The following is a 17,796-nucleotide window of genomic DNA, read 5'->3' on the forward strand; positions in this document are numbered from 1 at the left end:
GATGGAGACCATCCTGGCTAACATGGTAAAACCCATCTCTACTAAAAATACAAAAATTAGCCAAGCGTGGTGGTGCACACCTGTAGTCCCAGCTACCTGGGAGGCTGAGGCAAGAGAATTGCTTGAAGTGGGAGGTGGAGATTGTAGTCAGCCAACATTGGGTCACTGCACTCCAGCCTGGCAACACAGTGAGACTTTGTCTCAAAAAAAAAAAAAAAAAAAAAAAAAAGAGAGAGAAGAAGAAGAAAGACAGATGGGGAATATTTAAAAGAATATTCAGAGAACAACAAAATATGATTAATAAATATTTTTAGGAACAGACTTGGTGAATAAAGATAAATATAGGCTATTTGTTTTGAGAAAAACTTGACAGCCTTTACCTATGTGAAGTTTTATAAGTGGTGATACGAATTAGTTTTCTAAGGGTAGAACCAGAAAGAATAAGCATGATTTGCAAAAGAAGGGGTCTTGAGTATCTATGAAGGGTTGTCTAAGGAAAAACAAAATTATAGAGAGGATGGAGCTGGTCTTTCAGAAATGACTTGTCAGCAGTCCCTTGTAAAAACTAGGAAGAGCATGTGATGTCTCAAAGGAGATCCAACCACATTCACCATGAATTCACCTTTCTCATTTTATATTTTCTCATATGATTTATAAGAAAATCTATATGAAACATGTATCACTCATATGATACATTAGAATGTAATGCTATATTCAGAATAACATGCATAGCAACTTACATGTTAAGATGTGCATGTTCTGAAATATGTTTAATGTGATACCATTTTTATATAGCCTTTTTTTTCTTTTTTTGAGATGGAGTCTCACTCTGTGGCCAGGCTGGAGTGCAGTGGCATGATCTTGGCTCACTACAATCTCTGCCTCCCTGGTTTAAACTATTCTTCTGCCTCAACCTTTGGAGTAGCTGGGATTAGAGGTGTGCGCCACCACACCCAGCTAATTTTTGTATTTTTAGTAGAGAAGGGGTTTCACTGTATTAGCTAGGATGGTTGTGATCTCTTGACCTTGTGATCCTCCCACCTCATCCTCCCAAAGTGCTGGGATTACAGGCATGAGCCACTGTGTCTGGCCTTGTACAGCATTTTTAAAGAAGTTATGTGTGTGTGATGTAAAAGGGTGTAGGTACATATGTTACCATACGCATATAAAAGATGTAGAGCAGAGAAAATAGTTTAATGAAATATGTAGCAACCTGTCATTGGTGGTTTCTATCTTTGGGAAACAAGACTGTTGGATTTTATTTTAAATATTTCTAAGCTGTTTGCATTTGTAATGAAGTACACTTTTGAGGTTAAAACATCTAATAAACATATTATACTTAAAACAAATGCTCATGGGGACAATCGATTGCTGAACTGCACCCATTTCTTCTGCTTCCTACACAGCTCATTTGGTAATGGCATTTGTACCTTACAGTGGGAGAAGGTCACTGTGTACTGGGCGTTCTTGGACTGTGGTGAAGGCACCTCGGGGTCTACCACCGGGGCAGCCACTGTAGACTCACACCGGTCCCAGAATGTGTATTGACAGAAGACGAAATTTGAGAGGTTTAAGGGCAGCCCTGTTGCTTCTTTAATTTTTACCTGAAGAGATAAACAATACAAATAAAACTCCAATAAACACTAAACATTCTTTTATTTCAGCTACCTGAAATTTAAGAGTAAGCAATGAAACAAATCAGTCATCCATTTGACATCTGATAACTATATCTGACACCATGTTGTTTAGGGATGTATCTATAATGAAATCTTTAACACGGTTCTGTAAATACAGCATAAAAACTTGGCAACAAATACATACATCCCTGCAAAAGCTTCCTAATGACTGAGATGCAACCTTTACTAGAAAAACGTAATTCACTAAGTAACACACGCTTCTTGGATGCCAAATACATAGACACTTTTGAGATTTGATGCAGCTGTCATCAGAAAGTGTACTATACTTCTAAAATCAAAGTACTGTCCACCATTGTATCTGCTGTTAGAAAACTCAACTTTTCCTATGCTGCATGAAAAACACTCATAAGATTTTTTGTAAAATGGTTTTGCATGAAAAACATCATTTATATGAGCCTCCCATCGCTGTCCTCTCACCCGACATGTCAGTTTTTTGACTCGGTGAATCATCTCCCCGCTGCTGTCTACGACTTCAAGGCTCCCACTTTCACTGGAATTCTCCGAAGAGTCATCCTCCACTACACGCTCTGGAACAGCTCCAGTAACACGCATCACTTCCACGTGGAGACGCCCTGCAACCTGGGTCAAGGAACCAGAGCACCTTAGAGTAAAAAGACATCTTGTGGGCAGCCTCAACCCCAGACAGAAGGGCCTTCTACAATGGACGTGGAGAGGGGCTCTGCAGCTGCTGATTGGTCGTCTTTGGCAATGGGAGTCCTGCTACTCCAAGAGCCAGTCCATTCCGCTCTTGCCCCTGTCATCATCCTGCCTTACTTTCAGACAAATTTGCCTTCCTGTAACTTGCCTTCTAGAGTCATCCTCAATCTTATTCTCCCACAGGATAGCCCAGGAATAGCTTAAAGGCCGCTCTCATATTCTATTTGGAGTCATCTATTATCCATGCTTTTTTTCTTCCCCGACAGAGTCTTGCTCTTTCGCCTAGGCTGGAGTGCAGTGGCACGATCTCAGCTCCCTGCAACCTCTGCCTCCCTGGGTTCAAGTGATTCTCCTATCTCAGCCTCCTGAGTAGCTGGGATTGCAGGCATCCGCCACCAAGCCCAGCTAATTTTTGTATTTTTAGTAGAGATGGGGTTTTACCATATTGGCCAGGCTGGTCTTGAACTCCTGACCTTATGATCTGCCCACCTTGGCCTCCCAAAGTGCTGGCGTTACACGCGTGAGTCACCACACCCAGCTATCCATGTTTTTAAATATATTCATTCACATATTCATTTGAGTGAACACGAAATGCTTCATTCACTTATTCATTTGACCAAAGAGCTAGCTCATGGAATACCAAAATAAAAACACAGGTTCTGCCATCAGGGAACTCAGTCAAGGGAGGCAAGACAGAATTAAAAACTCACTATCAGGTCAGGCACGGTGGCTCACGCCTGTAATCCTAGCACTTTGGGAGGCCAATGCGGGTGGATCACCTGAGGTCGGGAGTTGGAGACCAGCCAGGCCAACATGGTGAAACCCTGTCTCTACTAAAAATAAAATAATAAATAAATAAATAAAGCCAGGCGTGATGGCTCATGCTTGTAGTCCCAGCTACTTGGGAGACGAAGGCACCAGAATTGCTTGAACCCAGGAGGCGGAGGTTGCAGTGGGCTGAGATCACACCAGTGTACTCTAGACTGGGCAACAGAGTGAGACTCGATCTCAAAAAACAATAACAACAAAATAAACCTCACTAACAACAGCATAGACCAGTTGCTATAGTAGATGAATGTGCAAGTTGTTATGGGATAAGTTTATCCACTCAACAAATATTTACCAAGAACTAGCTGCGCCAGGAACTGTGCTAAGTGCTTCGTATGCAACAGCAAACCAAACTGACAAGGTACCTGGGCTCCTGCAGCTTTTATTCTCTTGGGAGTAGAGAATGGGTGTGTCACTCAGACTGGGGCTGGGAGCAGGATAAAGAAGGGCTCCATAAGGCAGTGCCATTAGATCTAATCCAGGAGGAACAGCATATCGAAAGCCACACAGATATGTGGAGAGTTACTTTAAAACTTTTTTATTAAAAGGTTTTAAATTTTCTATCATGGTGGCTCTCTGGATAGGAGCCAGTTTAACAGTGTCTCTCTTAACACTGGCTGCACAGAACCAAATTGGAGGAAAAGGATTATCCCGTAATTTGCATTCTTGGAGTGCTTTAATTGTCTTAATTATCTTTCATAACACAGTTCTGATAGTGCTGCTGTCATCCTAAACAGGGAAGGTTATTTTTAAAGGTAGATCAGATCCAACTTCCACACAGCAATTGGCACTGGAACTAAGGACCTAAGAGAAATTATGTAATGATAACTGAGAAGTAAGAAAAATAAGGAAGAAGTAGTAAGATGGGGAAAAAAGGAAATGAAATCAGAAGATAGTTGTTCTTAAGTTTTTTTTTTTTTTTAATGCTTTTTGAGACTCTAATTCATTTTAATATAATTTCAGGGGGATTAATGGAATACTCAAAGCATATCACAGACTCCAACTTAAGAAGCCCTAAGCTAGGGACTCAGCCACTGAATCACTCTGCCACGTAAATTTTTTTTTTTTTTTTTTTGAGACAGGGTCGTGCTCTGTTGCCCAGGTTGCAGTGCAATGGTATGATCATGGCTCATGGCAGCTTAGACCTACCTGGGCTTTGGTGATCCTCCCACCTCAGCCTCCTGATTCTCCCACCTTAGCCTCCTGGGACTATAGGTGCTCATCACCATGCCTGGTTAATTTTTAAATTTCTTTTTTAGAGAAGGGGTCTCACAGTGTTGATCAGGCTGGCTCCTCACTGTGGTCATTTTTCCCATTGGAAAAAGCACTGCTAGGCGCTGGTCCTCTGGAGGAGAATGTCCATAGGGTGTTTCCATAGTAGACGGTGGGCTGTGCACTCACACCCCACAACTGGGAACCTGGGTCTATATTATGCAGCTTCACTTTGGGCAGAATGACATCATATTCTTTGACTGCTCTAAGAATCACAAGAAATAACTTGGTATTTCAAGCTACATTTTCTGAAATATCTTATGCCTACCTAGGCCACTATATCTAAACAGCTGAAATACCAGAGTTTACGAGAAGGGTAACACTGAGTCATTGAACCCTGTTTCCTTTGAGTACTTTGGATTGCAAAATAATCCTCCCAAGTTGTATCTTATAAAGATCATTTAGGGCCAGGAAGGAACTAGAGTATATTGCAAAGGCATGAGATTACCTTTAAAAAGAGAGAGAATTATGGGGAACAGAGCTGAAATCAGTTTACAAAAAATTTCCATTTTGATTAAAACAAAGAAAAAACTTGTGAAGCCCAAATACTGAATGTGTTATAATAATCTTTTAAGACCACGACTTAATTCTCTACTAATATCGATTAGCTTTAGAGAAAGCTTCTACTAATATCAATTATTAGTAGAGAAAAAAGAATGCAGATCTTGACTATTTGCCCTAGTTTCTTGATCTACCTCAAGAACATAGCTTAAATAGAATGAAAAATCAAACCAAACCAAACCAAACCAAAAACTCGGACCACTGTCGTTCTCCAGGGCTGGCCTGTGCTTACCTCCCCCTGCTGGCTGATGATGGGGACTGCATACTGAAGTTTCACGTCACAGAAGAGACATTCCAAGAACACATTCGCCACCCCGATGAGGTTGTGATTCTCTTGGGCTTCATAGAAAGGGTCACCTCGTTTCCCATAGAGTCTCTTGGCCTGAGCAGTAGGAGGAGCCAGTGGGTGGATGAATAAGAAACACAATATCAATTTAAATCATATTATTTAAAACTAGCATTTGAAAAAAAAAAAAAAAAAGAATTAAAGAATCTACCCATTGAAACAGGAAGTAAAATTAGAATGTCACATAAATAAAAACTAAATTAGCCAGGCATGGAGGCAGATGTCTGTGGTCCCAGCTACTCAGGAGGCTGAGGCACAAGAATTGCTTTGCTTGAACCCAGGAGATGGAGGTTTCAGTGAGCTGAGATCACATCCCTCCAGCTTGGGTGACAGAGCAAGACCCTGTCTCCACTAAAAAAAAAAAAAAAAAAGAAGAAGAAGGAAAACGATTAGCCCATGGGAGGGGCCTATTTGTTGGTGAGCTAAGTGATGCCTGTGCAGAGGATTCCTCTTCAGTTCCTGCCTTGTCTTCCCTATTCACCTCATCTGCAGCTTTTTCATTTCATCTCCCTTGCCAAGTCTTCTTTCCCACTGCTAATGTCCAAACAATGGATTATGCAAGCTAAAATTACTCTTAGTAATGCAGCCACGATCACAGCTAGGGGTGCACGAACACACATCAGTGAATGCAAAATCCACACTGGCTCCAGCCAAGCTGATTTTTCACAGCACTGACAAAATGGCATACATTTACTTCATTCTACTTCTTTTTACTTGAAATGTAGTAAACATGAAGCCAAATAAGAATCTACTATATGTTTTCTTCATTTAGTTCCCATCTGTGTGGGGATCACATGTTTTATTACTGATCCAACTTAGCACTTCTTTCAAAACCACTTGTACTTTATTCTCCTAATATATCACCAGCACTTCTCTGTGTGTGTGATGCTTAAATCACTTACAGTCTGTTTATTTTTAAATTAAAAATTTTTTTTTGAGACAGTCTCCCTGTGTCTCCCAAGCTGGAGTGCAATGGTGCGATCTCAGCTCACTGCAACCTCCACTGCCTCTCAGGTTCAAACAATTCTCCTGCCTCAGCCTCCCAGGTAGCTGGGATTACAGACTCCTGCCACCATGCCCAGCTAATTTTTGTATTTTTAGTAGAGACAGGGTTTTACCATGTTGGCCAGGCTGGTCTCGAACTCCTGACCTCAGGTGATCCGCCCACCTCAGCTTCCCCAAGTTTTGGGATTATAGGCATGAGCCACCACTCTCGGCCCATATTCTCTGTTTTTAACATAACCCAATCTCCTTTACATTTTGTCTCTTTTACCTCGGGAACTTTTTCCTTCCATTCTTGGTAAAGGTCTCTCATATCAATTAATTTATTCTCCAGCTTCTCAATGGTCCACACTTGGGTGCTCTTTCCTTTCCTCCTCACTTGGATAGCTGGCTCACTCACTATTGCACCTCTCTGCATAAGGAAGATAAACAAAACAAACACCATTATAACTCCTTTTTTGATTGCTAAATGCTAAAGCAATATATATACAACAGTAACAGAGTAAGTTTGCAAAACACATAAAAGTATACAAAAGAAGATAAAATTCTACCACTTAGGAGATATTCTGGTTTATTTCCCATCTTCTATGTATACTCATGCACACTTTTTAATTTTTATCACAATCAACACCAAACAAAAGTATAATTTCACACCCCAACCCTCTCACGAGTTTTGATACCGTGATCACTTTTCTTGTATTATTTAACATTCTTCATAAGCATGTCTTTTTTTTTTTTTTTTTTTGAGGTAGGGTCTTGCTCTGTCACCCAAGCTGGAGTATAGTGACATGAGCCTGGCTCACTGCAGCCTCAACTTCCTAGGCTCCAGCAATCCTCTCACCTCAGACTCCCAAGTAGCTGGGACTACAGTCATGTGACACCATGGCTGGCTATTATTATTATTTTTTCGTATTCTTTTGTATAAATGGGGTTTCATCACGTTGCCCAGGCTGGTCTCGAATGCCTGTGCTCAAGCAATCCATCCACCTTGGCCTGCCAAAGTGCTAGGATTACAGGCATAAGCCACCAGGCCTGGCCATAAGCATGATTTTTTAACAGCAACATAGCAGTATCCATAGCATATGGATTTACTACACATTTGACTAATTATTCTATTGTTCAACATCATGGCTGTTTCATGTTTTTGCTATTATAAAGTCCACTATAATAAGCATCCTTATACATAAAGCTTTATGGACACTTCTATGACTATGGGCTTAGAATAAATTTCTCAGAGGGGAACTACTAGATCAAAAGACTAAAACCCAGCAAGACTAATAAGATACCCCCTGACTCATTTTCTAGGTTGCTTGCTGAAAGGAAATGAATGGATGAAAAGTAACCTTCTTTCTTTTTTTTAAATTTGCTTTTCTTTTTTTCTGAGTCACAGAAAAAAAAATTTCTGGCTGCGCATGGTGGCTTATGCCTGTAATCCCAGCACTTTGTGAGGCTGAGGCAGGTGGACAACCTAATGTCAGGAGTTCGAGACCAGCCTGGCCAATATGGTGAAACCTCACCTCTACTAAAAATATAAAATTAGCTGGGAATGGTGGTGCATGCCTGTAATCCCAACTACTTGGGAGGCTGAGGCAGGAGAATCACTTGAACCAGGGAGGCAGAGGGTGTGGTGAGCCAAGATCATGCCATTGCACTCTAGCCTGGGCAGAAAGAGAATAGCTGTCTCAAACAAACAAACAAAAACAAAAAACAATTTTCTTCAAAGTTTTTCCCTACAGGAAAAATTCTTCAAAATGAATGACAAGAAGTGAAATGACAGGAAGCTCTTAAATGCCTGCATTTCTGGGTATTTGAAGCCAGATATTATAAAAAGTCTTCCTTTCTTGTGGAATTCACACTTAAAAAGGTACCACAGCTGGCTGCACACAGTGGCTCACGCCTGTAATCCTAGCACTTTGGGAGGCCAAGCAGGTGGATCACTTAAACCAGCCTGGCCTACACAGCAAAACCCTGTGTCTACTAAAAATACAAAAATTAGCCAGGTGTGGTGGCACGTGCCTGTAATCCCAGCTACTAGGGAGGTTGAGGTAGGAGAATCGCTTGAACCTGGGAGGCAGAGGATGCAGTAAGCTGAGATGTGCCATTGCAACCATTGCACTCCAGTGTGGGTGACAGAGCGAGACTGGGTCTCAAAAAAAAAAAAAAAAAAAAAAGGTACTATAGCTTATACATATCCCCCATTTCAGAAACGGGCATTTAATGAAAAAAAAAAAAAAAAAAGCAGGCATATCTAAGAACATCATTTAAATAGCATTCACACCCAGCGAGGTGTATAAAGAATGTCTTGAAAAAAATGAACACCTCTGGCTGACAGGAGGATCTCCCCAGGAACGTTTCTGGGGTTTCAGTGTGAGGTCCTATTTTAGAATATTGACTATTGTGCATCCTGCTGTCTCACTTGAAGGACATTCTTACCTTCCTATTGGCACTGAGGTTTGCAGCAGGGATCTGAAGAGTCACCTGGTAATCGGTGAGTTTGTTCATTTCCTCAGCCAGGAAGTTGGCTTCCCTCACCAAGGTGTTAGCTTTAACCAGCTGCTCTCGCAGTTTTGCCAGGCTTTGTCGGAAGAGTTCATCCCTGCCGTGTCACAGAAAAGGAAATGAGAAAATCTAAAAGAAAACTGCAATCCCGTTTCTAAGTAAGCACCTTACTAGACAATGGTAGAAAACTCCTCTCGGGCAGTGTTTTTAAAACTATTTTACCAGACTACCTCTAATCCTTCCTTCCTGTCCACAGATGGGCCATCTGTTGAGAACTACTGATGGGGGAGCAAATTGTTGAGTGACTTAACTGAAAATCACGTTTCAAATTACGTAACATTCGAAAACAATCAGGCTGTGATGCCAGGATGCAAAAAACCAAAATGGGAATCTTTGGGAAAAACAAACGATGATTATGACTTGGGTGTGCTGTGGAAGCGGGGCTGGGGCCGGGAAGGGTTGGCAGAGGAGAGAAACCTGGAGTTAGATGAAAGTATTTTTCATGACTTCCGCAGTTGGTAGAAGTCATGCCATAGTAACGTAGTTCTGCAGCAGCAGAAATTCTTTTTTTTCCTTTCAATTCTCTAAACAATACTACTTGCTGATAAAAAGCTTCTCGAATATCCTGACTTAGTCAAAACCCTCTTCTATATTCTCTCAGCCCCATGCCTTTAGCCTCCATAGCATTTGCCATAGTTAGAACTTTTCATTTTTACTTGTATAATTATTTGTGTATTATCTGTCTCCTACTAGGCTGTAAGTGCCCTGGGGCAGGAATCATGCCTTTTTTTTTTTTTGCTTGCACTACACTAGTTCCTCACCAAGTGCACGACCCATCATAGGATATTCAAAAAAGACCCAATGAATAAAGAAAAGAGTGCTTCTGGATTTCACATGTGAATCTGGGTTCAAAAGTCACTCCATCTAGTGGTCGCTCTGTGCCAAATATAACTTCTCTTTTCCACCATTTATACACTGCAGGAAACTCTTACATCATAGAAAAATAATGAGCTCAAAGCATCCAAATCTCTACTCCTCACCTATCGCCTTAGAAATGACAGAGGACGCACGCTGTGAGGATGCTAATATAAAGAAAACAGTTTCTTTTTTTCTTTTTTTTTTTTTTTAAAGACGGGGTTTCACCATGTTGGTCAGGCTGGTCTTGAACTCCTGACCTCAGGTGATCTGCCCGCCTTGGCCTCCAAAGTGCTTGGATTACAGGCATGAGCCACCACGCTCGGCCAGAAAACAGTTTCTTAAAACAATATTACCGATATTACCAGTTGGGGGCAGTGGCTCACGCCTGTAAACCCAATGCTTTGGGAGGCCAATGTGGGAGGATCACTTGAGGCCAGGAGTTCAAAACCAGCCTGGGCAACATAGGAAGACCTCATCTTTCTTAAAAAAAAAAAAAAAAAAAAAAAAAAAAAAGAAAAAGAAAAAGAAAAGAAAGGAAAAAGAGAAAGAAAAAAGGTGATATCATTTTCCCAGTCACCCATGCTTAGATTTGTTCAGTTGGCTCAGTCTCTTCTCTTTTCTACAATGTCCAAAAAATAAGCCTGTTGACTCTTCCTTTAAAGCATCTCCTAAGTCTCTCTCTGTGTGTTTTATCATATTCCTGGCTCGGGTCCCTCACACCCTTCCCAATAATCTCACAGCACCCATGTTCTTCTTGCTCCACTACAAGACAGTCCTTATCAAGCCCTGCCTTCCTCAGGTCATTCCTTGGTTCAAGGCCTTGCAGGGCTCCTCTTCTCCCATAAAATAAATCCCAAACTCCGAGTCTGTGGCCTCCCACAACCCCTATCTGATAGTTTTGAGCTTAATTTTCCCTACTCTTCCATAAATTACCTTCTAGACAGTGGTCCCCAACCTTTTTGGCAGCACAGACTAGTTTCATGGAAGATAGCTTTTCCATGGACCGATGTTGTGGAGAGGGAGAGTTTTGGGATGATTCTAGTACATTACATTTATTGTACACTTTATTTCTATTATTATATTGTAATATATGATGAAATAATTACACAACTCATCAAAATGTAGAATCGGTGAGAGCCCTGAGCTTGTTTTCCTGCAACTAGACAGTCCCATCTGGGGGTGACGGGAGACGGTGATAGATCATCAGGCTTTAGACTCTTATAAGGAACATGCAACCTAGATCCCTCATATGTACAGTTCATAATAGGGTTCACGTTCCCCTGAGAATCAAATGCTACTGCTGATCTGACAGGAGGTGGAGCTCACGTGGTGATGCCAGCGAAGAGGAGTGGCTGTAAATACAAAGCTTCGCTTGCTGGCCCACCACTCACCTCCTGCTGTACAGCCTGGTTCCTAACAGGCCGTGGACCTGTACCAGTCTGTGGTCCAGGGGTTGGGGACCTCTGTTCCAGACTATACAAAACAGTTCTTTTGCAGTGTCCCAAATACATCTTATTGTCCTCCACTGCTTCCCATCTGTTCAAGCCAATCCACCCATCCAAAATGTCCTTCTACTTTTTCTCTGCTGGTCAGACTCTGCCTCTCAAATGCACTTGAAATCCTTCCATCTCCCTGAATATCTCTGTAGAAGACTCAGCTTCACTGAGGTTTCATCTTCCGCTGAACAACCAACAAGCTTACTGTGCAGTCTGCCCACCAGGTGATTACATGCTTGCTTGTCACTCAATACATTCACACAATCAATGCACACGATATTTACTAAATATCCACCAAGTGACCACATCATTCGAGACAATAGCGATACTTCAATAAATGAAATGGGTTCCCGGTCCCCTGGAAGTTATTTTCCAGGGTAGGAGATAGAACACACACAAATAACTATTAATATATAATCGTAACATTTCCTATTGTTGAATAAAACCGTTCTTTCATTTACTATGACTTAAGTTTTCACAAGTTTATATCTTGTTTCATACTAAATTCTAAGTGTACAAAGAGAATAAATGATATCTGTAGCTTTCTTTGTAATTCCTACCAGTGTTTAAGTATACTTGATTCTCAACCCATCAACATTCATGTAGGTAAAGAGTCCTTCATTATTTCACAACCCATCAACATGTACTTAGGTAAGAGTTCTAGCTTCTTATATAACGACATACAATTAATAACATCTTAATTTTATCCAGTGAAACCTAACAAAAATCAATAAGGCAACTATTCTTATGTCTTTGAATGAGAATCCCAAAATATCTCCTTGTCTTCTTTTCTTTTTTTTTGAGATGGAGTTTCGCTCTTGTTACCCAGGCTGGAGTGCAATGGCGCGATCTCGGCTCACCGCAACCTCCGCCTCCTGGGTTCAGGCAATTCTCCTGCCTCAGCCTCCTGAGTAGCTGGGATTACAGGCACGCGCCACCATGCCCAGCTAATTTTTAGTATTTTTAGTAGAGACGCGGTTTCACCATGTTGACGAGGATGGTCTTGATCTCTCAACCTCGTGATCCACCCGCCTCGGCCTCCCAAAGTGCTGGGATTACAGGCTTGAGCCACTGCGCCCGGCCATCCTTGTCTTCATTTTTTTTCTTCCTTCCTTCCTTCTCTCCCTCCCTTTCTCTTTCTTTTCTTCTCTCTCTCTTTTTCTCTCTTTCTTGGAGATAGGGTCTCCCCATGTTGCCCAGGCTGGAGTGCAGTGGCTATTCAGTCGCATGCTCATAGTGCAGTACAGCTTGAAACTCCTGGACTCAAGTGATCCTCCTGTCTCAGCCTCTGGAGTAGCTGAGACTATAGGCATGTGCCACCATACCTGGCTTCTATAGGGTTTTTTTTTTTGTTTTTTTTTTTTTAAGATTTTAAGCCCCAAAGAAAATCAATCTGGAATTAAGGGAAATGAAAAAAAAAAAAAAGTATTTTTTTAACTATTTAACTGAAAAACACTAAGATTAAAAGAAAACCACCTTCTATGCCAGATACTTTTTAAAAAAATTTCAATATTTTGACTTCTATTTTAGGTTCAGAGGTACATGTGCAGGTTTGCTATATAGGTAAACTCATGACTTAGGGGTGTGATGTACAGATTATTTCATTACCTGGGTAGTAAGCATATTACTGGCAGGTTTTTTTGTTTTGTTTTTTTTTTGGAGCCTCTCCTTTCTCCTCCCACAGGTCCCAGTATCTCTTGTTCCCCTCTTTCTGCCTATGGGTTCTCATGATTTAGCTCTCACTTATTAGTGAGAACACGTGGTATCTGGTTTTCTCTTCCTGCATTAGTTTTCTGAGAATAATGGCCTCCAGTTCCATCTATGTTCCTGCAAAGGACATGACCTTGTTCTTTTTTATGGCTGCATAGTATTCCATGGTGTATATGTATCATGTTTTCTTTATCCAGTCACCATTGGACATTTAGGTTGATTCCATGTCTTTCCTATTGTGAACAGTGCTGCAATGAACATACACATGCATGTGTCTTTATCGTAGAACAATTTATATTTCTTTGGGTATATATTACCCAGTAGTGAGATTGCTGGGTAAAATGATAATTCTGTTTTTAGCTCTTCGAAAAACTGCCACATTGCTTTTCACAATGGTTGAATTAATTACACTCTCACCAACAGGGTATAAGGGTTTCCTTTTCTTTGTAACTTTGCAGAATCTGTTATTTTTTGACTTCTTAAAAAGAGCCATTCTGATTGGTGTGAGATGGTATCTCATCGTGGTTTTGATTTGGATTTCCCTAATGATTACTGATATTGAACACTTTTTAATATGCTTTGTTGGCCACATGTATCTTCTTTTGAAGATACTCTTGCTTTTATATTCTTTAGTAAATAGAAAGGATATCAATGGGTACAATTATGCCAGTTACCCTCAACAGCTAGCTGTTGCTTGGCTTAAAGCCACCAGCTCATAGGAAATGTGTTCTTCAGAAAAAGGACCATCTGATAGCCTTTGTCTGTTTCTTTCATGCACAACAAAGCATAAAGAGTAACATAAGGTCTTAATGATGGTAATCCCAGCACTTTGTAAGGCTTAGGTGGGTGGATCACCTGAGGTCAAGGGTTCGAGACCAGCCTGGCCAACATGGTGAAAAGCCATCTCTACTAAAAATATAAAAATTAGCCAGGTGTGGTGGTAGGCATCTGCAATCCCAGCTACTAGGGAGGATGCGGTGGGAGAATTGGTTGAACCTGGGAAGCAGAGGTTGCCATGAGCGGAGATCACACCATTGCATTCCAGCCTGGGTGACAAGAGTGAAACTCCGCCTCAAAAAAAAAAAAAACCAAAAAGGTACTTAAGTATGACAAATCTTCCTATTTCACTATCCAGACAGGTAAACGGGTAGCTCCAGGGGAAAATGTAGCTGACTCTCTTCTCTACTTAACATTAACAAGTGCATGACTGCTGTGAGCCTTTCCCTGCCAGGCAGGGTTCCCTTTTCTCCTCTTGGGAGTCACCTCCCCCAGGTGTGGCCTGTATTCTGCATCTCACTGCTAGTGAGAGACGCACTATGTGTGTGAGTACAGGAAGAGCTCTAGAGTCAGACTGCCATTGCTCTGATGCCATCACCTAACTTACCAGCTAACTGACCATCTGGGCAAATCATTTAACCCCTCGGCCTCAGTTTCCTTATGTGTAAAGGTAGTCGTTGTGAGGATCAGAGGAACAGAGGAACAGCAATTAGCACCTGGGACATGGTATAAGTGATCTATAGATGTTAGGTACTGCTTTTTCTACGATTGTTAATTATTATCATAACACAGGTGTTATTAGGGGACTGCAGAGAGACCTGGGTTCAAACTCTGGCTTCTTCACTTACTGGATGACTGATTAAGGCCAGATATTTAAACTGATTGCCTGACCTATGAGAAGGGATAAGAGTTCCTATGCTGTAGTGCTGCTGGGATGTTAAATAAAATGCCTGGACTATGGCAAGAACACAATAGAAATCTGCAATAACCTGTTGTCCTTATTGCGGTGGTGGAGATTATTACGATTACCATTTCCTCCACCCTTCCCTCCTTTGAGAGTTCTGATATGAATATTTTAAAGTCATAAATCTTTTTTTTTTTTTTTGAAATGAAGAAGTCTTGTTCTTGTTGCCCAGGCTGGGGTGTGATGGTGTGATCTCAGTTCACTGCAACCTCCACCTCCTGGGTTCAAGCAATTCTCCTGCCTTGGCCTCCTGGGTAGCTAGGATTACAGGTGCCTGCCACCATGCCTGGCTGATTTTTTTTCCTCTATTTTTAGTAGAGATGGGGTTTCACCATGTTGGCTAGGCTGGTCTCGAACTCCTGCCCTGAGGCAATCCATCCACCTCAGCCTCCCGAAGTGTTGGGATTACAGGTGTTAGCCACCACACCCAGCCTGAGTCAGGTTCTTTCTCTGTCACCCAGGCTGGATTGCAGTGGCATGATCACAGCTCACTGAAGCCTTTATCTCTGGGGCTCAAGTGACCTTCCTACCTTAGCCTCCCAAGTAGCTGGGATTACAGGCATGTGCCATCATGCCTGTAATAATTTTTTATTTTTTTGTAGAGATGAGGTCTCACTATGTTGCCCAGGCTGGTCTTAAACTCCTGGGCTCAAGCGATCTTCCCAGTCACCCTATAGACATGCACCACTGTGCCTGGGTCGTCTTTATCTTTTGTAGAGACAAGGTCTCACTATGTTGCCTAGGGTGGTTTCAGACTCCTAGGCTAAAGTGATCCTCCCACTTCAGCCTCCCAAAGTGCTAGGATTACAGGTGTGAGCCACTGTACCCAGCCATAAATCTTAAACATTCACATTGAGTAGATTAATCAGCACTGAAGTTGTATTTAAATAGATTCTAAAGTATGAGAAACAAAAAATAAGAAAAGATGCTTTTGTGTTACAGAAATTATTCAAACTTTCTAAATTTCCATACCTGCCTGTCCAAGGCTTGCAACCTGGCATCATTTTTACTGAAGGCTAAAGGGTTGTGGGGGTAGGAGGGACCCTTAACAGCTAACATCATAGTAAACATACTTAGGGTAGACAGCATTGGTCAAAGGAAAAGCTAATTGCCAGTAAGTCAGATGTGGGAATAAGAGTTCTCTCTTTGCTAGGTTTGTCCCTGACACATCTCACAACCCCCTCCCTCAAAGCCCCACGGCCTTGGAGCCTTGATTGTGGGCTGCCCAAGTTGCAGTTCTTACCTCTCCTCTGCCCACTGGGTCACCTTCTGCTGCGCTGTCTGGCTGCTGTAGGCCAGGCGGTCGGGGCCGCTGTTCTGCGACTGCCTCTCGGGGGAGAGCTGCTGGCGGAGTTGCTCCAGTTCCCGCTCATACATGAGCCGCTGCTCCTCTAGGGCACTTCTCTTTTCTTCTAGGTATTGTTTCTCCAGGACCTGAACCACATTTTGAACTGGGTCTAGTGAGCCAAGAGACAAGGCAAAGTGTCTTAGCGGCGGCTAAGACAAGTATTCATACCAGGCACTACAGCCGGTGGGGACTTCCTCTAGCCAGAACCCTTTTCTGCCCCAGAATCTAGCATGTCAGTGTGCTTTCTGTGAGAGGCCTAATCAGTGAAATCCTCTCAAATTCCTTGTTATTGACACTGCAGATAAATGCTCTATATGTATACGTTCTCCACATCCTCTATGTGACTTTCTTCAATTTAATGAGCTCATCCTAATGTTTAGATAAATCATTAATCTACTACCAGCAGATAGAGGAAGAGAGGGGAATGCGATCCTGTTCACTGGGAAGAAAAAATTCACGAAATCTAGGACGACTCCAAACACAGAAGCACATAAGATTTCATCTTTCTTTATGGTCATTCATTTCTATGTCCATTTAATATTGGTTTTGGTATATGACAAAGATTTATGACTTTCATTACAAATCTTATTACTCCTGAATTTCTCTAAGGTGGGAGGAAACTTAGAGATCCCAGTATGTGTTTAAAAATATTGGTTAAGGATATGGTCTGGCAATTTCTCAGACTAATATCTAAAAGGACAATTTACTTGCAAAAATAATAAAAACCTGTTTCAAGCATCTCACATGTACAGATACAGCACTCACCACAATGCACATGGGTGAAAAGGTATAGACATACTAACAGATCTTGCTCCAATGAGCCACCCTGATAGTTGTGGTGTAGGCAAGACTAGACTTTAAAATGCTAATAGGCTGGGCAGGACATTAACTTGGTAATGACCAATGAGCTAGACACTGTGGGAAGATCAAGGCTCAAGCCACAGGTACAAAAGGAGAAAGTTACTGACATGACTAAGTGAGGACAGTGTAGGGAAGCAGAATGTTAGGCAATCTCCTAGTAGAACAAGAAAATCATCATCACAGTTAATATTTCCCAGAAGTATATCCCGGAGAGATGCATTCTCAGACCAGCCTGGGACATGACTTCCTCCTTGTACATTCACACATTTGCCTGCTATTCAGTGCCATTTATGCTGTTCCCACACACTGGCACTCAGTTTAATTTCCAGAAAAGAAACTGAAAATTAGTGACTCAGGAGGAATTTTTATATTATCTGATGATAGCTATTGACTGACTTTTCCAAGTTATCCTATCAACTTGTAAAATACACATGTAAATGGTACTAATTTTCTATATTAGTATTAAGAGAAAAAGATAACATATTAGCTTCCAAAAATAATTCAAAACAAAGAGAAATAATTTTTTTTTTAATTTCAAGAAAAGCTCAGTACAGGTGAGTTGTTTTAATAAAAATGACAACCACAATGGCAACAATAACTCTACTAGCTCCCAGCTACATCTCAGGTAGTGGTTCTACCTGCTTTGCATGCATCACCATGAAAGCTTTGCAACAAGCCTAAGTGTGGATATCGTCCTGATTTTAAAAATAAGGAAATAATGGGGCTCAGAAAGGCGAAATAGCTGATCTACCTCACATAGCTACAAAGTGACAGGGTCAGGTTTTGAACTCAGATAACTAATTAACCAATTGGCTGGGGTAGGACATTCACTTGGTAATAAACTGATGTGGTATTCTTAT

General features: G+C 41.5%; 1 protein-coding gene across 8 annotated transcripts in view; it reads right to left on the reverse strand.

The window, feature by feature from the left end:
* Positions 1-17,796, reverse strand: part of KIF13A (kinesin family member 13A) — a 226,989-nt gene that overhangs the window by 42,445 nt on the left and 166,748 nt on the right. For all 8 annotated transcript variants that reach the window (XM_074398485.1, XM_074398480.1, XM_074398482.1 and 5 more), the window contains 6 exons: positions 15,971-16,184; positions 8,797-8,959; positions 6,635-6,775; positions 5,248-5,397; positions 2,115-2,276; positions 1,431-1,604 (listed from right to left, as the gene is read on the reverse strand). In XM_074398485.1, coding sequence (XP_074254586.1) covers positions 1,431-1,604; positions 2,115-2,276; positions 5,248-5,397; positions 6,635-6,775; positions 8,797-8,959; positions 15,971-16,184 — 1,004 coding nt within the window. The remainder of the gene's footprint in view (positions 1-1,430; positions 1,605-2,114; positions 2,277-5,247; positions 5,398-6,634; positions 6,776-8,796; positions 8,960-15,970; positions 16,185-17,796) is intronic.

This window comes from Saimiri boliviensis, chromosome 4, assembly GCF_048565385.1.
Source record: "Saimiri boliviensis isolate mSaiBol1 chromosome 4, mSaiBol1.pri, whole genome shotgun sequence".
Taxonomy (NCBI): Eukaryota; Metazoa; Chordata; class Mammalia; order Primates; family Cebidae; genus Saimiri; species Saimiri boliviensis.